The sequence below is a fragment of the Bipolaris zeicola genome (assembly GCF_000523435.1).
Source record: "Bipolaris zeicola 26-R-13 unplaced genomic scaffold scaffold_60, whole genome shotgun sequence".
Lineage (NCBI taxonomy): Eukaryota > Fungi > Ascomycota > Dothideomycetes > Pleosporales > Pleosporaceae > Bipolaris > Bipolaris zeicola.
The window spans coordinates 85,565-107,733 of NW_006912109.1; the positions used below are offsets into that span (position 1 = coordinate 85,565).

The following is a 22,169-nucleotide window of genomic DNA, read 5'->3' on the forward strand; positions in this document are numbered from 1 at the left end:
TGCGACAAGATTCCGTGGGGGGCTGATAGTTTGGGTGGGCAAAACTGAGGAAGGCGCCTTTCACATTCACCTCACCATTACCTGCCGTCTCATTGGTTATCCAGATCTCATATAACCACAGCCATCAAAGCCCCAGATTCACCCGAAAATCTTGCAGGAAAGCCAACAAAAAGGCGTTGTACCCCATATCTGTAAAGCGGACCCTGACCCTTCCGTAGAAGGACTGCACAGCCAATTAATATTGGGAACTGAGTTCATCCCCTTGCATGACACCACGCACTTGATCAAGTCTCACGACGCTGATGATAAATATCACACAGATCTATCGCATCTAGAAGGTAGATCTTGTAGATCTAGATGTTTTCCGGTACCAACTAGGGATGCCCTTGCAAAGAACTTCCGCTTTTCGACGCCATCGCTTACGAGAACAAAGAGCGAAGCAACATGACTTGCATCCCCATGACTTCTATAGTTCTCGCGCACACCAATATAAATACTTTACGCTATTGGACGCTCCGTATAAAGGTTAGCTCACAGGCGAATTGTCATGCAAATGGGCAATGATGTTAAGTATGTATAAGAAACGCTTTGTTGTATATACGTATATGGCAGTAGCCCCAGTTTACCCAGCGCCGCCAAGTTCATATATGCAACCGCAATAAAGAGGGACCAGTAAGTGATCATACCTCAATGCTATCAATTCAGAAACTTCAATCAGAACCAAAAGCAAAACATGCCTATTGCATGTCCGGCAAATCCGGAGAGTGATGTCCTCCATCATCAAAGCTCTGAGCCCGATATCTCGCAACATTTCGCAAATGCTCGTTACTCCCCGACAGCGCAAGGCGAGTAGGCGGTTGTCCGCGTGCCTGGCCACCCCCCATAGGACTATCCTGAGCCTCCGGACTTGCAGCCGTCGAATACCTACGGTGCCCACCTGCATCATGCTGCGCAGGTGGTTGTACCATCTTTTGATTCGCAATCACCAGCGCAGCAGCACTCGCCTCGCGCGCCTGCCTCGCAGCATACGCCTGCTGATACCGCGCCAGCGAAATAGCCGTCAACTGCTCGCGAACCTCTGGCGTCGGATGCGTGAACCCGGTCCCCAGATAGGGTTTGACTTCTGTCCAGCCCCTCTTTTCCTCCGGCGACACCTCGAGCCATTTGGTGTTGAAGGGGTGGAACGAGCGCAAGCATGTGATGGGTAGCGCAACGTACTTTTCGATATTCACTCTTGCCATGACTTCCGCTGCGATGGCTTTGGAGTGGCTGAGTAGACACGCGACGAAGTGGATGCGTTGGGGGAAGGTGAAGTCTATGTCTTCGCTGTTGAGCGATGTGAGGTCGATGGAGCGTCGCTGAGCAAAGTCGGTCACGCCCGAGACGTGTATGCGCATTGTCGTGTACACGACGGTGTGTGCTATAGCCTCGATGTCGCGGGGATCCGTCCATTCGCCTTTTGGAATGAATTTGCCGAACTGCCAGGGTGCGCTTTGTACGTCCCAGACTTGAGAGATATTGCGGAGAGCGATGCAGATCCTTTCGAGGTGGAATTTGTATTGTTCGCCAGTTTGCGGGAAGCCGTAGCGATCCATGGAGGGGAACCAGCATACTTCGTTCAGGTATGCGTTCACTTGCCCGAAGTTTTGGAATTGGTAGCCCCAGAATGGGACGGACGGCTGGGAGGGCGGTGACGCAGACTGAGGCCATGGTTTGCTCAAGGGTGGCCCGGTTGTGGGATCTGGATATCCTGGGTTCATAGATGGCGAGTACTGGGCAAAACCCGATGGTGTGTTGGGATTGAGCCCAGGTGTATGTATGAATGTATTTTGGTTCGACAGAGGATATGGGAGCCCGTAGTGTATATCCGGTGAAAAGGAGTTCTGTATAGGAATGGAGAACATTCCATTGCTTCCCTAGCCTTCTGTCAGTCTTGTTTGCTTGAAAACATGTGATCTAGCTCATGAAGGTACCCGGGATAGATCTTGCTCCTGCGAATGTGCATTATGTACGCTGGGCATCATGGACGCTCTAGGATCTGGGTAATACGCGGGCTGACTTCCGTTGTCACTAGGACCGAACTGCGTAGTGTCAGATAAATTTCAACTGAATATTGCATATATCTGTAGCTTACCATGGGTGTACCTGCGCTACCGCCTTGCCCAAAGTACGCACTAGTCTGATATTGCTTGGCTTGGAATTGGCCATGCAAAGCATTCGCCTCAGGGTTAGTTTCGCGATTAGTTTTGTCATCAACTTCGCGGTTTGGCTGATCAGGCATAGATCTACCGTGTGCAGCTTGGTTGCTCATGTTAGAGAGTGCACAGACGACTAAGTGATTGGCCTAATGTGACTATCCAACAACCTGTCGTGAGATAGCGCTGTGAGATGTTATTAAGAAAGGGTGAGACTGATTGTATTGATTATATGCCCACCTTTTCAACAACCTCTAAGAACTTTCAGAGCTCGTAGAGTAGCCTCGCCCGCTCGCAAGAGCGTCGTGCATTGAAACCAAATGGTATGGTGCCAGATAGAAAGATCAGCGAGGTCTACCACACTGTTTTTTTTTTCGAAAACGATGAGTCGAAACAAGCTTCTCAATGGAGAGTATGAAGAGTGAGTGATCTTGGCAAAATCAAGGTAAATAAGGAAAAGTGAATGAGTAAAATAAGTTTGTACCATGGTGTCACGTCATGTGAAGCTAAAATCAGCCATCGAGAATGAAGGGGTTTGACATGAGTACCAGAACTTGAAACCAGGAACCATTGCCCATCATCGAAAACGAAATCTAATGACCTCCACCCGCACATAAACTCCAGAAAATTTGTCAGCGCCACCCAACTGTCCATTCTAAGGTACATATAGCCATCGACTCGTCATGTGACTGGTATATGACATTCAAAGTGTCATTCATCCATACAAAGTACCCTTAGTGCGCTCACTAAACTGGGTCTCGTTGTGGAGATGTTGAGTGACATCCATTGTAGTGATGATATGGTCGTAACTGAGCTTTTCTTCTTTGCGACTTGCGAGTAGTCGAGCTATCTTGAGGATGTTTTTGACTTGACGACCGTTCAGATCCATGCGTGCAAGATCCATAAGTTGAGACTTGGAGATGGTGTGTTCTTGCGACGAAGAGTCCAAAAAGTTTTTCCATACAGTCTTGCGTGATTCCACAGTAAGACCAGGGTAGTCAAGTGAAATGTGGATACGTGACTGGAAAGCCGGATCGAATGTTTGGACGCGGTTGGTGGTAAGAAACATCGTACCCTCGTAGTACTCCAAGACGCGAAGGAAGATGGAGACCAACTTGTTGCGCTCGAGCTCGTGAAGCGAACGCTGTTCTAGGAAGACATCCGCCTCGTCGAGCAGAAGAACGGCGTTCCAGCGACTACACATCTCAAGAATGTCTTGCAGATTGCCCTCCAGCCTTCGGGGATCGAAGCCGAGATCTCCAGCGCTCATCATATAGAGTGGAACCTTCATCTCTTCGGCAACCGACTCGCTGGTGAGAGTTTTACCAACACCGGGCGGGCCACATAGTAGAACAATCATGCCCTTACCCTTGCCTTCAATAACATCGTCGAAGCTGTCGCGGAACTTTCGTTGGGACTCAGTGAAGCCCAGAATCAGTTCCTTCTGGTTCTTTGGCAATACTAGCCTATCAAATGCATCAGTCTGCCATTCGATATCCTTGACACAGTTGACGAAAAAGTTCAGCCAAAGTTTGTTCTTTAGACTGTACCCGCGCAGCAGAGGCGAGCAAATGAGCTTCTGCTCCGGAGTCAAGGGTGCATGCTTTGCCACATCGTCTTCGTCCGCGAAAGCGCCGTCGATAGGCATTCCGCTGTCGTCTCCGTCGAGATCGTCATCTTCTTCCTCTTCTTGCTCGTTCTCAGAATCGTATCCGTCTCCATTGCAGCGAGACGCTGAATCGGCAGGCTCTTTCTGGTTGAGTGGAGCAACAAAGATTGAGTGCGTCGGGTTAAAGCGATTCCAGCCGTACGTATCGATCACGATCCGACCTTTGACATTGTACTTGTCCTTTGTGCCGAACTGGCCTTTCCTCCAAGCGACACCCTGGTAAGCTCGATAATTAGCACCAGCAAGCTCCTCAGTTTTGGCTCCGCGCTCAATAAGGCGAGCGCGGATAGCGTCGCCTTCAGGATGAAATTCGATGGGATAAACGCGAAGGGAAGTGATAGCGCGTGTTCCGGTATAGATTGAAATGGACAAGTTGATCTTGTTGGTTCCAAACTTGGCGCCATCCCAGTCCACGTACTTGCAAGTCGCCCAGAAGCAAGGTATACCATTACAATCTTGACCATAGCGCGTCTCCACCAAGGATAGTGCTGTTTCCTGACCGTCTTGTCGGGCGAATACAACCGATCCTGGCTGGAAAAGCGTCCAAAGATGTTCGAAAGTCATGACTCGTTTACTCTTCATATCTTGTGAAGTGTCGATCATGTTCTTGAATTCTTTTGTTAGGATGCCCTGTAGAAGCTCGGCGTGTGCTTTTGTTGTGCGCTGCTCTTCTGTTTCGTCGCTGAGCTTGGAAATGGCGGCCTGCAATTCAGTCCTGCACATGGTGTTAGTTTGTGGATAGTCTACAACAAGCCGAAGAGTACGGGAGACTATCTTACCAGCGATGGATGAGGGGTTCAAATTTTCCAGTAAACTCAAGACGATTGAGACCAACAGTCACTCCAGGGTAGCCTTTCAGTACCTTGACGAGGAGTTTCTTGAGGAGTGGACTCTGCACGACAATCGAGTGCATGGACAACACGCGGCGCGGGTCATTGTAGACTTTGACATTTCGCACGAGAAGTGCCCATTTTGCGGTCTTCTCATTCTCGGCAGGGTCGCCCACATCCTCAGGAAGCTCTTCCTGCCATTGGAAGCGCCCTTTCTTGTCTTCTTTGCCAGAATAAAAGTGCTTGAGGCCATTCTTCATTCCTGGCTCGCAAGGCTCATCGTCCTCTTCGCTCTTCTCTTTGGCCACCCCATTAGGCTTGCTCTTTCCATTGACCAGAATGTGTTTGATGCCGTTCAGCTTGGGCTCGTTATCACCCGAAGACGTGGATGAGACTGATGACGATCGGTCTCGGCGACCTCGATCCCGCGATTCTCGCCTCCATTGCTGGCGCTCGAATGTTCCTTTGTCCAACTCCATCGATCCGTTTGTTTTTTGAGTGACGGTTGTGAATGTAGGAGGGTTGCGGATCTAAACCGACTTCTTATACAAAGGTTATGAGGTGGCCCAGGAAAACCCTTTACTTCGATAAGGGCGCTCAATTGATGAAAAGGTGAGTGAGAGAAAGGTCGATGAAGCTGCAAGGCCAGCTTGAAGTACTTCGCATAAGCCAAGTGTAACTAATCTCACCGGTGAGGCTGCGGTGCTGCCTATGCAATTGGAGGCCTCCTTGCTGCACATTGTGATGGCATAGACCTATCAGAGAGTCACAGCTGTATGACTGTAATAGGAGACGCTAGTCCGAATTCACTTCCAACGCAAGGCAGTCACAATGCGCTGTCCGTCTTTGCATGCATCCTGTCGGACCAGGCTGTCGATGTTGATGCCTGGCGCCCCATGCGTGACGCCACAGGGTCATTGATCGCCGCAAAAAGGGCTGACGCCTAGGACTAGAAGAGACTCTGCAGACCGGGGATCGCAACGAGGCAGAAACCAAAGACAAGATAGCTGCGGGAGATGTTAGATATCACATCTTGGTCGTGGTTACAAGGGGGGCCCACACATGAGGTGAGGCTGGAGGTGAGTGTGGCGGTGCGCAGCCGGAGGTACCCCGCGCGGCCGGCGTCGGCGTCGGCGTCGAAGCCCCGCGCCATCTTTTTCATCTCTCAGGTGTGAGCCCAACTTTTGCGTGGCTCATCCAAGAAATTCACGTCAAGCCTCAGGCGCTTTCTGGCCCAGAATGACTACTTTGATCAAGGTGCCCTGCTCGTCAGCCAACATTGGCCCCGGCTTCGACGTTATCGGTCTTGCGCTCAACCTTTACCTCGAACTCGAGGTCACCGTCACCAAAAAAGACAAGTCTGAACATGCGCTCAATTGCAGAGTAACATATGAAGGCGTAGGCGCTGAAGATGTCCCCCTCAATGCGCAGGACAATCTCATCACACGAACAGCCGTATACGTCCTCCGTTGCCATGGCGTCCGCGACTTTCCCTCCGAGACACACGTACATGTCAAGAACCCCATACCCCTAGGGCGAGGCCTGGGTTCCTCAGCGGCAGCCATTGTGGCAGGTGTGCATTTGGCCAACGAAGTGGGCAATCTCAATCTGTCAAGGGCGCGCATGCTCGACTATTGCCTGATGGAAGAGCGACACCCCGATAACGTCGCGGCAGCGCTCTATGGAGGTTTTGTCGGTACTTATCTAAATGAACTCTCGCCCGAAGACACGGAGCGCCTTGAGATCCCGCTTAGCGAAGTCTTGCCCCAGCCTGCGGGAGGCGTAGATACCGGTCTCCGCCCGCCCGAGCCTCCTCTGAACATCGGACACTACACAAAGTTCAACTGGTCGCCCGCCATCAAGTGTGTATGCATAGTTCCACAATTCGAAGTGTCCACGGCAAAGGCACGCGCCGTATTGCCGGATTCCTATTCAAGAAAAGATGCCATCTTCAACATGCAGCGCCTGGCTGTCTTGACGACTGCCCTCGGTCAAGCCACACCTGACCCTGACATGATCTACACAGCCATGCAAGACAAGCTCCACCAGCCATACCGGAGTGGCTTGATCCCTGGACTTACCCAGATCCTCCAATCTGTCACGCCGCAATCGCATCCCGGACTGTTGGGCATCTGCCTCTCAGGTGCTGGCCCGACGATACTGGCTCTTGCAACAGAAAACTTTGACAAGATTGCCGAGCATCTTTTGCAAGAGTTCAAAAAAGAGGGCATAGCGTGCGATTGGAAGCTCCTTGAGATAGCAGAAGAGGGCACTGTCGTCACTCGTCCTACCAAGACACCACAGCCAGCCGGCGAGGCATTGACATATGCATCCTCTGGTGTCAGCATCGATGCAGGAAATGAGCTCGTCAAGCAGATCAAGGCACTGACTGCCAGCACAAAGCGACCTGGAGCGGATGGCAAGATCGGTGGATTTGGCGGGCTGCTCGATCTGCAGGCGGCTGGATACAAAGAGGCCCCGATTCTTGTGGGTGCCATCGATGGAATCGGCACAAAGGTCAAGATTGCTTTTGAAATGGGCAAGCATGATACGGTTGGAATCGACCTTGTTGCCATGAACGTCAATGATCTTGTCGTACAGGGTGCGGAACCACTCATGTTCCTCGATTACTACGCTTGCAGCAAGCTCGATGTCGAGGGCGCAGCAAAATTTGTCGAGGGCGTCGCCAATGGCTGCCGGCAATCAGCGTGCGCTCTTGTGGGTGGTGAGACTGCAGAGATGCCTGGTATCTATCAAAAGGGCGAATATGACGCAGGTGGAGCAGCCATTGGCGCCATCAAGCAGGGCGCAACGATATTGCCGGACACAGCTTCCATGGGCGAGGGTGACGTGCTCTTGGGTCTTGCATCAAGTGGAGTTCACTCGAACGGCTTTTCGCTTGTGCGAAGGATCGTTGAGGCGCAGGGCATGTCATACCTGGACACTTGTCCTTGGAGCTCCGGTGAGAATCTAGGAACCGCTCTCCTGACACCAACCAAGATCTACGTCAAGCCGCTGCTAGCTGTAGCCCGGCGGGGCTTGATTAAGGGTATGGCCCACATTACGGGTGGCGGCCTGCTTGAGAATATCCCGCGCATGTTGCCGAAGACCCTAACGGCCGAACTGGATGCGAAATCATGGCCCCTTCTAGACGTCTTCAAGTGGTTGAAGAAAGCGGGCCGGATGGAGCATACGGAATTTGCGAGAACCTTCAACACGGGTCTCGGCATGGTGCTTGTTGTGAAACAAGAGGACGTCAGAACTACCATGGACCGATTGCAAGAGTATGGCGAGAAGGTCTATGTGGTTGGGTCGCTGAAGAAGAGGACTGATGAGGAGTGCATTGTGAACAACATGGAGGTCTGGGGTTAAATCAATGCTGTTACCTTTGGCTATTACGAACGGGTAGAGAACAAAAGTTGTGGGTTTGAGTGTGTAGTGGTGGTTCCTTCTAGTCTGGCATGGGACGGATCCGCAGATTTAGCGGCATATTAAACAGTACTATATACCCACCTTTTCCTGAGCTTCTAGAGCAAAGTTTTGATCCATAAACCCGTGTTATTGCCATGGTAGTTGTTTGCTAGGTGACACGCGTCTTTGTCTCAGGAACAAGCGCAGAGACTGCTTCAATGTGTCATGATAATATCAGTTGGTCGATGGCGCAATGAACGAGTGCATGACAAGTGTGCCGGCGAACCTTGGAACGTTGAGAATAAGGAAGCTGCGGTACAGCAGAATACGGGGCGACTGTTTTGGACGCGGTGCAGTTGCATATGCAAGCCACGACTTGTTGTGGGGACAAAGGGCCTGCGAGCTGCGAGGACGCGTAAATCAAACTATCAGTGGCTCCCAAGCCGAGAGCATTGTTCCGATGAGGCCAACGTGCCCGAAAGCTAAGCCGCTTAGTCAGACGAAGATTACCCGGCTGGCTGTGAGGGTCAAGGCTACTGGTTCACCAAGAGTTGGTTTGCTGGGAAGAGGTGATGTGCTAGCATGGTGATGAGTGGAAGGGTTGCAAAGTAAGCGCACACCTGTCCCATGCTTCCCGCTCGACCTTCTAGAACGTCTCACCGCCGTAGGGTAGGCCGCATTAGCCACACACACTCACACACCATACAGGCTGTTACGAGTACGTGGGGAATATGGTTTGGCCCATGCCTTGCTCGACGTGAAGAAAGCTGGCAGTGACGTGAGGCCCACGTATCATGCAATGGATGACATGTCAACCTAGGAAGAGTAAAGAAAAAAAAGGGGAGGCGCGTCGTGCTTGTCGTGCTTGTCGTGCTTGTCGTCCTTGTCAAGGGCGCGCAACCAGATGGACGACGACCAAGGCGGCTTGAGGCGTGGCTGTCGAGGGAGCAAAGAATCTGTTGAGGCAAGCCCTCTTTGGCGCTCGATATGACTCCTAGCTCCCCCGGTCGTCCATGTATCCTGACGTCGACATGCAAAGTATGTACAGGTGGGCCGCAGGCGTGATTCGAGACACACCCCAAGACGCCAATGCAGGCAGGGAGGACTGCTGTAAAGTACTGCTGGAGCGGGCACTGGCGAGAGGCGTCGTGGTGATGGTGTACAGGCGCCGGCACGACTGAAACCGTGTGCTACCTACTCGGCGCAACGGGCTAGACCGGGTGGAGCGCCACTACGCCCACCCCGCCCTTCTATTCGCCATGGGCCTGTGTGCTGGTATACGCCGGACCGCTTTGCACCAGGGCTAACTTTTTTTTTCCTGCTTCGACTCAGAGTCGACAGACTGTCTTTGGCGCTGGGTACTCGTTGCGCACCTTGTCCTGTCTCCCGAAGCTGACAGCATTACATGGCAGCAAGCCAGCCAGCAAGCCAACCCCCCAGCCTTGACCACTCGTCCCCCCCTCTAATCGGCAGCCTCTACCTAGCCCTATCTCACCACCCCCCTCCCCAGACTAGACCCAGCCATTACTACTTATCTCTCTGGGACCCCCTCCCCCTTCCTTCATAATGTCTGCTCCCCACGACTCCGCCGCCGCCCAATCCAACTCGGTCAACACCACTGCCCCCGCCAACTCCCACGTCGAGTCCACCAACAATGGCACCTCCCAAGGCGGACTCTCCACCTCCGGTTCCTCCGCCGCCGCCGAACTCGCCAGTCTTAAAAGCACGCTGAAGTCGTCATTGCGCCAATTCCCAGACTTTCCCCAGCCGGGCGTCCTCTTCGAAGATATTATGCCCTTGTTCGCAAACCCACAGCTACACGAGAGCCTGGTACGCGGACTGGAACTCGCTGTCGAACAGCACTTCAGCGCATCCGGCAAGCCCGATGTGGTTGTCGGACTGGATGCGCGCGGATTCTTGTTTGGCCCCAGTCTGGCGCTGAGAATCGGCGCCAGCTTTGTGCCAGTGCGCAAGAAGGGAAAGCTGCCCGGTCCCTGCGAGACCGCGGAATACGAGAAAGAGTATGGAAGCGATTTCTTTCAGATGCAGACCGATGCCGTAAAGAGCGGCCAGAAGGTGCTCGTTGTTGACGACATCATTGCGACTGGTATGTAAAGACTGCTAGGCTCAGCACGAGCCTTTTGTGATGGCATCGACGCTAATTAAGATGTAGGCGGCTCTGCAGTTGCTGCGGGATCCCTCGTTACGAAGCTTGGCGGAACAGTTGTTGGATACCTCTTCCTTGACGAGGTCGCTTTCCTAAAGGGCCGTGATAAGCTCAACGCACCAGTATACACACTCCTTGCAAAGTCTGAGCAGTAGAGAGGCCATTCCAGGTCCCGAGCTCAGCTCTCGATTTTAAATTCGATTCTAGCACATTGGATCCGAGGTGGTACAAAACACATGACAGGCCATAGACAGCAATCATCGCATTTGGGTGGTGTTTATTTGGTTCCGGATGTTTATCCAGAGTACATGGCAACAAAGATATGTCTTTTCGTGAAAGGATTAGAGGAAGCATACGAACCACATCCTGGCAGGCACCTTTTTGACAATGTTCTACTTATACCCACTACACGTATCTTATCAAATATACACTCTACTTAGCGTACTCTTCACCTGCCACGTAAGTGCTGCTCATCGTATAACCGTTCTACACTGCTTTTCCCGTCGCGAAAATCCCGACCAGACCAAAAAATCTTACACTTACCCCTCTACGCTGGCGTGCTTGCAGGCGCTAGCACCCAAAACGGGAAGGTGGAGGTGACGCTCATTGGCTCCGATGCCGGCCGCCAGCAACCGTGCGGATGCCCCTCATCATCACCGCTTCCAGCTGATGTAATGCCAACTGGGTGCCCCTCTGGTCATTATCGAGCGGGGGTTTGGCGCCCGGTCGGCCCTGTCCAAGTAGTCACTTATCATAGCGGATTTCCCGACAATAGCCTCGTTTTTCCAGACGTAGATAAAGTGTCCCATGCAACGCATTGTCTCTTCTCAACGACTCTTTACTACTACAAGACTTTTGTGTGTTGAGAGAGCTACCACTACTACTACTACTACTACTACTACTTTCACTCCTTCGATAACGAGATTACCAATTGGACTCCAAACCATTGCGACTGAACAACGAAGAAAAATGTCGGAAATCAAGAAAGTGTCCACTGCCAATGCCTGCCCTCGTACGTCCTCCCCAATTGTTCTCGACAAACCCATGTTGCGAGTGAGTGCTAACAACATAACACAGCTGCGGGACCTTATGTATGTTCTTCCTACCTTACGATCGAACTTCAAAGCACCTTTACATCCGACGAGCCCTAACCACAATATCCTCATTAGTCCCAAGCCATTATCGCCGGCCCCAGCATCTTCGTCTCAGGCCAGATCCCTGCAGACACAAAGGGCAACCTGATCGAAGGCAGCATCGCAGACAAGACCAAGATGTGCTGTGAGAACATCAAGGGCATTCTCACCGAGGCGGGTGTCGGTCTGGACCGTGTCGTCAAGGTGCGTCTTGAACTCCCATATTACTTCCCAGCATAAACACAGGCAACTACGCTTGGTTCTACAACATACTCGCTGTATTAGCTATGGAGGGATAGCGTTACTGACGGGTAGAGGAAAATCTAGGTCAACGTTTTCCTCGACGACATGGCCCACTTCGCCGAAATGAACGGCGTCTTCGAACAATACTTCTCGCACAAGCCTGCGCGCAGCTGTGTCGCGGTTAAGCAGCTGCCAAAGGGTGTCCCAGTCGAGATTGAGTGCATTGCTTACAACGGTACGAGCGCGAAGTTGTAGGGTTCGCGGCGCTGATTTGTTGATCCTTTTTTTTAGGTTAAACGACGATGAAAATGCGCGTTTGGAAGAAGGAGGGGTAGGGAGGGTGAGATGTGAGGATAGGTTTTGTGGGCCCGGAGTGGTCGAGAGAGAAAGAGAAGAAATCAAAGAATGAATTATCGGATCTAATTGATCAGAGTGCGGATTTTCATCGTGTGGAGCATACTTTCTCAGTGCCTCTTCATTCGAGCTAACAGTCCAGAATACGTCAAATCACGAACAATTACTGGTAACATTAATAGCCGATTGATTAGCTAGCACATTCCTCCTACAGAGAACCACCTATCTACACATTACATTCTTATTAAGACCTATCTAGAACCTTAACTACACCTCACTCCCCTACGAGCGCATATGAACCCGAGCCCCATCCCCCGGCGCAAGCACCAGCGTAAGCGCCTGCTTCTCCATACCAATCGGCACAACCTTCTCATCCACCGGCAACTTCATATTAGGGAAATTCTGAATCATCCTCACAATCGTATACGAAATCTCAAGCTGCGCATAATCCTGGCCCAAGCACACCCTGGGTCCCCCGTTAAAAGGCAAGTAGCCATAGCCTATCCTGCGGAATAGGGACCCGTCTTCCCAGCGCTCAGGCCGGAACTCGTGGGCGTCTTCGCCATAGAGGTCTTTGCGGCGGTGCATGACGTACACGGAGTATCCGATGATTTCGCCTTTGCGGACGAGGAAGGGGGATTGGCCTGTGGGGCCGCCGCCGACGGGGAGTGTGGTTGTGCAGTTTGCGGTGCGGCCGTTGACGGGGGCGATGGGGTAGAGGCGAAGGACTTCTTTGAAGACTGAGTCGAGATATGGCATGCGCTTCATTACGGAGCGAGTCGGATGCGGCGCGTCTTTGCCGAGACCGATTGTTGCGTCGATTTCTGCGCGTAGCTTTTCGTAGATTCGCGGGTGGCGCACCAAGAGGCGGAATGCCCAGGAGAGAGTGCAGGCGGTGGTGTCTCTGCCTGCTAAGAGGACGGCGAGGCATTGTGCGCGGATGGCTTTTCTGTCTGAGGTTTTGCGGCTGAGAGCACCGCAGAAGCTGTCATTCTTGCCGGTGCCCTCGTCCTTTGCGTCCTTGAGTGCTGCTTCAATGCCCCGGTCGATGAAGCGATGAGTGGTTTTGCAGGCACGCTGGAATTTCATCGAATTGGCAAGCCAGTAGTAATCTCCCATGCGGCCACGATTAGCCAGAAATTCCTGTGCTACGAGGAAGGCTTCCGCAAATTCTTCGCCTTCACCTGGGTTGTCACCGTTCTGCGAATAGCCCATTGTGCTTCCGAATAGGAGGAACAATGTGGTATTGAGGGCTAGGTCGTAGAAAAGGAGCAGCAAATCCACGACCGTATCATCGGGGATAGCCTTGATGAGTTTGTTAACTGCGCTTTCGATTGCATCATAGTTCTTTTGAAGGTTCGCTGCTAATTGGGGGCGGAGCATTATACGCGAGTGCTTCCACTCTGCTCCGTCTTGAGTGAAGATACTACTTCCCATCAGAGGATAAAAATTGTCGAAGCGTTTCCCAACGCCAAAGTCTGCAATTCTGTTAATCAAAGGGTTTAGAACATGTAGCCTGCAGACTGACTGTCGAACTGAGTTGCAAGAATTGCCTCTATATTCTTAGGCTCGACCGTATTGTAAGTTACCTTACCGACTTGCAATCATTAGCGCTGTTCCCAAAAGTCTGTGTTGCCAACTTACGCGTTCGCTGCTCATGTGTATGACCACTCGACTCCACAATGTCGGTAAAGAATTGCATCAGTGTCTGATCCTTGACATGGCATGCAGCCTTGAAAAGAAGATCCACGCCTAGGGGCCATTTAGTGACTAATTTAGGCACAGGTTCGTAGCCCTGGCCTTTTCCGAATGCATCTTGTTCCTTTGACATGTCAGCAGTCGAATCAGAGAAATGATCATATGCTCTTTGCCTTTCTTTGAACTCGCTTTTCCCATAGTCTATGCAAGAAGAAGCTCAACACCGCGATCGCGACAATCACGTTCCTCACATTGACAGTGTCGCCCAACGTATACGACATGTTAATTGACGGTGAGGTGTATAAGGGAAAGAAGTGAAGGGGAGATGCTGTCATGGTCAAGAGAACCCATCGTGGGGATTTTGTAGAGAAATTCGACCTCAGCTCCTGTGCTGAGATATATGATCGTTGATGAGAGTACCTTGGTCGGGGTCAAGTTGGGGGTGCCACACTGGCACTATCGTGATTTCAGCTGGCCAAGGGTCTCATTGAAATTTACGTCACCATTTTTCTTCCGGTGGAAAACCCAGACCCGAGGCATTCCCTGATCCTTTCTCAGATACTATGCTCTGCCAACGAGAATGTACACTACTCGAACTCGGGGTCTTGATAAACTGTAGGGTCCTATTGAGCTCGTGGTTCCTGCGTGGTATCTTCCGGTCGATTGGTAACATCATTTTCAGGGTTCACAACTTAAAATGGAATAACATCTGGTATTGATGTCGCGGGTGGCGCCATCCACAATCTTTGGTTCAGCTCAGCGTCGGTGACTTCATCATGAGGGCTCCGCGAATCGTTTTTGTGATCCAGCAATTGTAGCATCCACTCTGATAGCCTTTCTACATCAAGATCCCAGTCTTTCTTTCTGAAAAGCATCGAGAGCTCTTGAAGTTATGCTAAGGATTAATATATGTAAGTTTCTCCATTGGGTGGTGTTGTTTCTTCCTCCTAGCCCAATCCTGCAGTAATGGTATCAACTGCAGAAAAGGGTGTTTGAATCGAGATATGTGAACACCGGATACCTTATCAGGTTCGGGACAACTTCGCAGATGCGGGGTTGAACCTGAACTGACTGTTGAAGTTCTTGTTAGCTGAACCCGTGAATGAATATAACAGCTTCAATCCCGAGGGTGAACATTGTTCCTATTGAAGCTGCCGTATCTGATTTCATCATGTGACCGGACCAGATAAGAGCGTGATTGATATATAGTTGAGGTCGAACCACTTTGATACGGTCAAAAGCTCCCGAACCAATGGGAGATTGGCTGCTTCGTGGCGTTCGGTATGGCCCTGGACATGTGAAAAATAGCCGAGGTAGCCCATTCATCTCTCTGCACCATTTCGAGCTTTAGAGTGTTGCCTGGATAAGATTGGTAATGCTATTCTGTGTAGGGGATGAGCGGTCATCAAGTTTGTGTTTGATCTAGCGTCGGGCCGTCTTGCCGTCCGCGGATTGGTGCGCACTACGATTTCTCCGCTTTCCCCACTCCCCCTGGTGCACAAATCCAAGAGAATGCACGTCTATGGGCAATTCTAGTTGGTCGCCTCAATGAACTCTCCCCCATTTATTACTGGTCACCTGCGAACGTTGACTCGTTCCCATTCTCGACATCAACCAAACGATATGCCAAGTATCAGGCCATCCATTCTTGCTTATCATCGGAGAGTTTATCAAATCGATCTCAAATTCTACGAGGCCATAATTCCCAAACAAGAGAAGAGCTGCCTGAGTTTCGTGGGGTATGTTTACGAGTAGCAAGCGGTACATTGTGATAGTTCGCTTCTCGTGTTTACGGGCCCATGTGGGCATCAATGTGATTAACACTGCAGCGCACTGATCGGTCTCCTGTTCTGTTCAACTAAACTATCTCAGATAAGTTAGATTTGAGCTGCCACATAGTACGCTACATCCAAAGAAGACGTTAGTCGTGCGTCTGTTCTGTATTACTTGTGCGAGCCCCGGGGAGCGAACATGTGGTCACACTTTACTGGAGCTGCAGCATCGCGTTCGCCTCACTACCGCGTCTTGAGACCACATAAAGCCATGCAGATGAGAATACCAGGAGGCCATAAGGGTGACCTCTCTGCTGAACTAATAAATGTACCACAGAATCAGATTCCAGAAAAACCCGATAGAGAGGTCGTTAAAGAACCCTGCAAGACCTTGCATGGAAGGATCGGCACTTGCTTGGTTGAGAAGGTCAAAACCCCAATACAGGCTTAAGCTGCGATTCCAAGTACCAGTGGTATACTGAGATCGCGATCCATCTTGGTCAGTATGGTCTCTCAAAAGCCAGTTTTTCTTTCCTTTTCCAGACTTGCAAAGTTGCCCACAGTAATTTACCAGTACCAACTCGCGACATAGAGCCCTTACCATTGCCTACATGGCTTCAATCAATAGGAGTTCTTATATGACAACCAAGTACCTAGCCCAAGAGCGGACCCAAAATGTCACAACTCCAGGCGGCAGCCGCTCGGCGGATCTGATAGGGGTCAAAGATGCGGACTTTGTGGCCATTGGCCTTGGAGGTACAAACATGTTGGCCATGCTATGGACCATAGCCATGGGCCGACGTGCTGTCGGTGTTGAACTTCGTGGCGACCCTTTTCTAGGCGTACACTGGAACATCCGCGAGGACATGTATCATCAGCTGGGGTTGATTGACAAGATGATGCTGGACCGCTACGGCCTCGAAAATATGCCAAAGAGACTGGATGGATCGCCGTTCACACTTACTGGTCTATTCTACTCTCCGTCAACAATGTCTGGGGTTATTGTACCAGGATCAATTATCGAAGGGTACGACAAGAGCCATCACATGGTTGGCGATATTCATGACATCGAGTACATTGATGATCGTTGGAAAGATGGACGACCACATCGTACTGTAACATCTGTGCCACCCCCGAACATGCCTACTACACCAGATGCAAGCAAGATCCGGACCGACATGCGTGAGGTGCTTGATGGACCGTCAACATGGCAGGCCGCAGCCTTTTCCATTCAGCTTCTTCTACGACGATACCTCGAGCAACTCGAGAAGATCGACCTGAATGCCGGAAGAACGCCTCGATGTCGTCTATTCTCCAAGCATCGCGTGGTACAGGATGGAAGCGGGCTAGTCCATCTTCCTTGCGGCCGCGTCCAGATCCGTATCGAAGAAGTTACTGAAGTACAGTACCACAACGACCTCCAGCGCATCCGCACACCAGGAAGCGACTTCATCGATCTCGGCGTCCCAGAGCTCTTCAGCATCGCAACAGGCGTCAACTGCCGCGAAGCCGAAGATTTGGGATTCCAACAGCACGACGTAGAAGTCGACCACGGCGACGGCCAAGGCCTCAAAGTCGCCCAAGCCGACTTCGTCGCGGGTCAATTCAACATCCTCGTCGACGGCCGCCTCCGCCGGCGCATAGCCTCAGAATTCGACCACCACGGCAACGAAACCTGGGTCCGCCAAATCGCCGTGGGCCACGAAAAAGACCCCCGAGTCACCTGGCTCATCGTCGAGGTCCCCGAACACATATCGCTCTGCCCAGCAGCTCGCGGCCTCGTCTGTGCCACCACCAGCAAAGACTCGGCCGAGTACTTCGCCGCCTACCAACTCCTGCTCTACGACTACTACATCTCGCAAGCTTCGCTCATCCTGGAAATCTCGCCCGACGACCTCCGCCGCGTCGCCATGGTATATGGCCCCAAACCCTTCAGTCTCGTCGAGCGCATCGGCACCGACGCCCGCGTCGCCACCAACGGCGTCGTCGCCGGCGACTCCTTTGGCAATGGCCACTTTCTGCACTCCGCAGGCGCAATGTGCGGCATGCTCGGCCACGCCTACCGCTTCCTCGAGTACTGGCAGCGCCGCGCGCACGACGCGCATTGCGCAGAGTCCTCCATCCGGCTCCTCGCTGACCGCATCAAGGCGGATACAGAGGCCCTGCTCGAAGTCAGTGCCAAGGAGTTTAGCCAGGCCATCCCCAGTAATTTTGGCGCGGAGCGCGGCTCAAAGGTTGCGGCTGCGAGTGGCATTGCACAGGATAAGAGGGCCAAAGTCGCCGCCAAGAGGTGTATGAGGTGGGCGCAGGCGCCGCTGAATCCCACGGATTGGAGGAGGGTTTTCCTGCGGAATGGGATTACGTGGAGTGGCAAGTTGCCGAGGATCGATGAGAGGCATCCTAAGGCGAGGATGGAGAGGGCGAGGCTTTAGAGGCTGTGTAGGGGGTTTGTTGTTTGTAGATATGTATCTGGTGTTGTTAGATAACTGAGTAGACTTTTATACATACATATGTGTATAGTTATATGATAACTATACGTTACTTGATTTCCACTCTCTTGACTAAGAACATCTGACCTGAACATCACGACCAAGTTTCAAGATCACATTTTGAACAGTGTAATTACATTAGCACTACATGCTACAGTAAGCTATTATCAGCATTGACTATATCATAACCTGCATATCTCATCCACATCATTACTGCGTGATAACTCCGTCGGTAGACAACTCCTCATCAAGCCCAACCCAGTACCGGATCCAGTTGAAAATCGACTTGTGCCACAACAAACTGTTATGCCTGTTGGTAACCCAGTGACCCTCATCCGGGAAATGCAAGAAGCGCGAGGGCACACCAAGACTCTGGAGGATGTTGAAAGTTTGAAGACCCTCTCCCTGGAGGACGCGGTAATCAAGATCGTTGTGGATAACGAATTCAGGGGTGCTGGCATTGGCGAAGTGAGCAAGGGGCTCCCACATCTCGTAGTTCTCGCGGTTTTCCCAGACGGTGCCGTTGTTATCGCGCTGGATGAACCAGAGTTCGTCTGTGCCGTAGGAGGCGACTTGGTTGATTTTGCCGTCGTGGCAGACAAGGGCCTTGAATTCGCGACCGAGGGCGTGGCCCTGGATCCAATTGATCATGTAGCAGCCGAAAGAAGCGCCGGCAGCAATGGCGCGGTCCGTATCAACGTAGTCGACGTTGTCGCGGAGGTGCTCAAAGACCTGAACGAGGTCTCTGTAAGGGCTGCCACCCCAGTTTGCTTGGATCTAGACGGCGGATTAGCGCTGTTTTGAGTGGAGGATTTGAGCTTCCTACCTTGTCTGTGAAGGCCTGGCTGTAAGATGGCGATCCGGTGAACTGAGTGGTGGTCACGATGAAGCCTTGATCAGCCCACGTTCTCAGGTTCCAACGTGTACTTTTCGTTTGTTAGTATGGGTGCAAAATATATGGATTGTGCATATTATACGTACCTCCAGGTGTCACCCTGGGTAGATTGTGGACCTCCATGGATGATGAAAGCAAGTGGGTACTTCTTGGAAGGATCGAAATCAGTAGGATAGAAAACAAATGTCTGGATGTTGTCGCCATCTTCGTTTGTGACCCAGAAGTTTGACACAGATTCAGGCTTCAGGGCCTCGAGTTCGGGGTCGACCTCATTGGCAGTGAAAAGAACCTCTTTGTCCTGGCCGGGGTGTTGCTTGTACCAAATACGGCTAGTCCAACTGGCTGATGCCGATACAAAGGCACTGTCATCGGGAAGAATGCCAAATCCAGCAATCGAAGTATCGGGACCAGTGAAGTTGGTTGGCTTGAAGTCAGCCGGTGCGTCTTGGGGCACTAGCCACAGGCGGACAGAGGCATGCAATTCCGATGTAACCCATAGATCAGCATCATCATGGCTCCACTTGAGACCTGTAGGGCTGGAATCCCAGTCCTCGGCGACTGAGCGGACTTTGCTGTTGGTGCCATCGAGTTCTGCTACGTACAGCTTGTACTTGTCAGATTCGTAGTCGATTCCATCTTGTTGGGTGTATGCCAGCTTGCTGCTGTCATGTGACCATACAGGGGCACCAGATGCACCTTGAGCGGTTTCGGGAGCGGTAGTGCCTGGGCCGTTGACCGGGACTGCAACCTCGGAACCATCAAAGGGGACAACGTAAATGTAGCTAGCGGTGTAGTTTGCCTTGGGCAGGTCCGGAGACTTGGTACGGAATGCTACCAGCTTGCCGTTGGGAGATAGGTCATAGTCGCCAGGATCGCTCGAAGAGGCTTGAACGGGGCTTTCCGGACGGGTAATTGTGTAGTTCATGCCCGAGAGCAAATTGGTAAGCTTTCCATCATAGGAGTACGTGCCATTGAGATTGCTCAAGACACCGCTGAAGACCGAAACGCGTTCGGCGGTAATGTAGTAGTTCCAGTGGCGCACAAAGTTGGCATCGTACAGTTGGCCAGAGGTTTTGGGCGCGGTGACAAGCTCTGGGTTGTACGCAGAGCCGTTGTGTTCGTAAGCAAGGCAGTTGCCGACGAAGTTGATTCCGGAGTCTGTCTTTACAGCCTTGAGGCCGGATAGTGGAGCGTGCAGAGATGCAACCAGGGTCGGCTCAAAGCTGTCTTTGCTGAGATCGGCGGTGTAAAGTGTCACGCCTCCAGGGATCTGCTCGTTGGTTGAGTTGATGTAGAGGATGCTGTCGTCACTATCGCCAACCCAGACGACCTCTGAAGCAGCGCTTCCAAATGGAGCTTTCTTGACATCTCCAGTCTGGGTATCGAGGAAGTACCAAGCTGTGCTAGCCTTTTCAGTGGTCCAATTGAACTTGGTCTCTGAGAAGAGTGCTCGGTCCTATACTTTACATCAGTACAACAGGATTTTGATATTGATCGAATAACGCACGCCTTTGGGACTGAGAATGCCATTGCTTCGACGAGGAGCAGCAAGAAGTCCCCTGTCCATGTCAGTACTCTCTCGTGAGCTTATCAAGCTATACACACTCAACGTCGATGGCCCGGGCGGACTGCAACACGAGACTAGCAGCCAGAAAAGCGGTCTTCATGGCCATGACTGGTTTCTCGGCCTGACAGGTCTACGACTTTGCAGGTACAGAAGTCAGAGCGCAGAAGCATTTTGGGCACGGTAAAGCAATATATACAGCGGCATGTCGAATGGAAGACGGGGCGATTGGCAAGGCCGTTGGTAGTAAGTGGGACTATAAGACTGGCACCTTCCTCATTTGCAGTATGCCAAGGAAGCTTTCCACGCCTTGGCTTGACTTGAATTTGGCCGGAGAGCGGGCAGGCGGTGGGCTTTTTCCTCATTAACCATGGTATGGACGATAGGGGCGGAGTCGATGACGAGCTGCATGGCGGGCTATCACGACCTGCCGGATGGAGCTTGAAGGGGGACGCAAGGCCTGGCTGCAGGAACACGAGGGAATGCCAAGCTGCAGGGAGACGCGATACATGTTGGTTGCGCCTATAAGGGCGATAGCTTGAGATGCGCCAAACAAGTTGGCCAAGATGACGTGCTACGTCGTCTGCATGCAGATACACAGGTACATGGAGAAAAGCACGTAGGTAATGGGCATGGTTGAGATGCAAAACACGCGAAAAGTAAGCCATTCCACGTGCTAGGATCGCCGCTCCACATCGGTTCTGCCGCAAGCAACCTTGCGCGTGCATTAGCACGATGCCAAAGTCAGGACAGGTCGTCTATTTCCACGCTCAAGGTACTGGTCAAACAGCGGGTAGACTTAGTTGGACCAGAGTTGTGGGTGTCACCGAACGAGGTACCAGCACTAGGCATGTCAGAACACAGTCACGTGCTGTTCACAGAGCAGCCATGCGCCGGCGTGTTTGTAAGAGCACAAGCACAGGTGCTGAAGCCGAAACACAGAGTGAGAGTGCCGAGCGGCAGATACACCACCGCGGTTAGGTTTAGGCAAAAGCATGCCGTCGAGCACATGCACAGCATGCAAGTGATGTTGGTGGAGGGTTGGTGTGTGTGTCTGGCGAGTTAGAGTTGGCCGTAGCTGGCCTTGAAACGAGCGATCGCCCCAGAGGCGCTAAATTTAGTTGAACGGCTGCGCCACGGTTCCGACGAGGATGGACGACGGCATGAGACGGGCATCATGGCGTTCATGAGTAAGCGGTGTCAACAGGCGTTTGACGAGGAGCAAGATGAGTAGTAGGTATCTGCACGAGCCGGGTGGGTAATCAACGGTCGGTGGTCAAGATGGAGACACGAGGAAGCTGACGAATGTAAGTAAGGAGAAGCGGGCGACGCAGTTCCGTATTTCCGAAGTTGCTAAATAAACATGCGTCCTCACGAGGGTCCAATCACGCATGGCATGCCTGTCATGAATCTCGATGGGCCCTCGGTCTCCTGCCTCGAGGTGCTTGCATAGGTACATGGACACATGGACGCACACAGGGCCGTGTCTGGAGGGACATGAGCAAAAGACGGTTTATGACGTTGCAAGTGGCTTGGTCGTCGTGATAGCAGACGGCTGCTAAGACGAGGATTCCGCCCTGCTCGGCGGAGCCTTAAGCACCACCACCATGACATGACTATTTCCACTGCGGCCTCGAGCGCCTCGAGTCAAACCCAAAGCAGTGCCTCTGTTGCTGCACCACCGTCTTATACGAAGCTAGCGCCCTGCGACCGTGGTCCGCTGTGCTTGCTGCACCCCCACTGCCACAC

At 52.0% G+C, this 22,169-nt stretch overlaps 9 protein-coding genes across 9 annotated transcripts; 4 read left to right on the forward strand and 5 right to left on the reverse strand.

Annotated features, from left to right (window-relative positions):
- Nucleotides 1-737: 737 nt before the first annotated feature.
- COCCADRAFT_94284 (uncharacterized protein) lies at nucleotides 738-2,311 on the reverse strand (the record flags this gene model as incomplete). Its single annotated transcript, XM_007713408.1, has 3 exons — nucleotides 738-1,916; nucleotides 1,974-2,081; nucleotides 2,135-2,311. The coding sequence occupies 3 exons, from the start codon at nucleotides 2,309-2,311 to the stop codon at nucleotides 738-740; spliced, it is 1,464 nt and encodes a 487-aa protein (XP_007711598.1).
- Nucleotides 2,312-2,910: 599 nt separating this feature from the next.
- Nucleotides 2,911-5,173, reverse strand: COCCADRAFT_36178 (uncharacterized protein; the record flags this gene model as incomplete). The annotated part of the gene is made up of 2 exons (XM_007713409.1): nucleotides 2,911-4,579; nucleotides 4,644-5,173. 2 exons carry the CDS (start codon nucleotides 5,171-5,173, stop codon nucleotides 2,911-2,913), a joined length of 2,199 nt encoding a protein of 732 aa, XP_007711599.1.
- A 75-nt stretch (nucleotides 5,174-5,248) lies between these two features.
- Nucleotides 5,249-5,434, reverse strand: COCCADRAFT_94294 (uncharacterized protein; the record flags this gene model as incomplete). The annotated part of the gene is made up of 1 exon (XM_007713410.1): nucleotides 5,249-5,434. One exon carries the CDS (start codon nucleotides 5,432-5,434, stop codon nucleotides 5,249-5,251), a length of 186 nt encoding a protein of 61 aa, XP_007711600.1.
- A 499-nt stretch (nucleotides 5,435-5,933) lies between these two features.
- On the forward strand, nucleotides 5,934-8,066 carry COCCADRAFT_4460 (uncharacterized protein; the record flags this gene model as incomplete). The annotated part of the gene is made up of 1 exon (XM_007713369.1): nucleotides 5,934-8,066. One exon carries the CDS (start codon nucleotides 5,934-5,936, stop codon nucleotides 8,064-8,066), a length of 2,133 nt encoding a protein of 710 aa, XP_007711559.1.
- A 1,605-nt stretch (nucleotides 8,067-9,671) lies between these two features.
- Nucleotides 9,672-10,427, forward strand: COCCADRAFT_94310 (uncharacterized protein; the record flags this gene model as incomplete). The annotated part of the gene is made up of 2 exons (XM_007713411.1): nucleotides 9,672-10,212; nucleotides 10,279-10,427. 2 exons carry the CDS (start codon nucleotides 9,672-9,674, stop codon nucleotides 10,425-10,427), a joined length of 690 nt encoding a protein of 229 aa, XP_007711601.1.
- An 814-nt stretch (nucleotides 10,428-11,241) lies between these two features.
- On the forward strand, nucleotides 11,242-11,903 carry COCCADRAFT_4462 (uncharacterized protein; the record flags this gene model as incomplete). Its single annotated transcript, XM_007713370.1, has 4 exons — nucleotides 11,242-11,284; nucleotides 11,350-11,363; nucleotides 11,442-11,609; nucleotides 11,733-11,903. 4 exons carry the CDS (start codon nucleotides 11,242-11,244, stop codon nucleotides 11,901-11,903), a joined length of 396 nt encoding a protein of 131 aa, XP_007711560.1.
- A 381-nt stretch (nucleotides 11,904-12,284) lies between these two features.
- Nucleotides 12,285-13,833, reverse strand: COCCADRAFT_36182 (uncharacterized protein; the record flags this gene model as incomplete). Its single annotated transcript, XM_007713412.1, has 2 exons — nucleotides 12,285-13,488; nucleotides 13,643-13,833. 2 exons carry the CDS (start codon nucleotides 13,831-13,833, stop codon nucleotides 12,285-12,287), a joined length of 1,395 nt encoding a protein of 464 aa, XP_007711602.1.
- Nucleotides 13,834-16,083: 2,250 nt separating this feature from the next.
- Nucleotides 16,084-17,904, forward strand: COCCADRAFT_25710 (uncharacterized protein; the record flags this gene model as incomplete). The annotated part of the gene is made up of 1 exon (XM_007713383.1): nucleotides 16,084-17,904. One exon carries the CDS (start codon nucleotides 16,084-16,086, stop codon nucleotides 17,902-17,904), a length of 1,821 nt encoding a protein of 606 aa, XP_007711573.1.
- A 267-nt stretch (nucleotides 17,905-18,171) lies between these two features.
- Nucleotides 18,172-20,529, reverse strand: COCCADRAFT_4465 (uncharacterized protein; the record flags this gene model as incomplete). The annotated part of the gene is made up of 5 exons (XM_007713371.1): nucleotides 18,172-18,738; nucleotides 18,788-18,887; nucleotides 18,943-20,312; nucleotides 20,364-20,415; nucleotides 20,462-20,529. 5 exons carry the CDS (start codon nucleotides 20,527-20,529, stop codon nucleotides 18,172-18,174), a joined length of 2,157 nt encoding a protein of 718 aa, XP_007711561.1.
- Nucleotides 20,530-22,169: the final 1,640 nt, after the last annotated feature.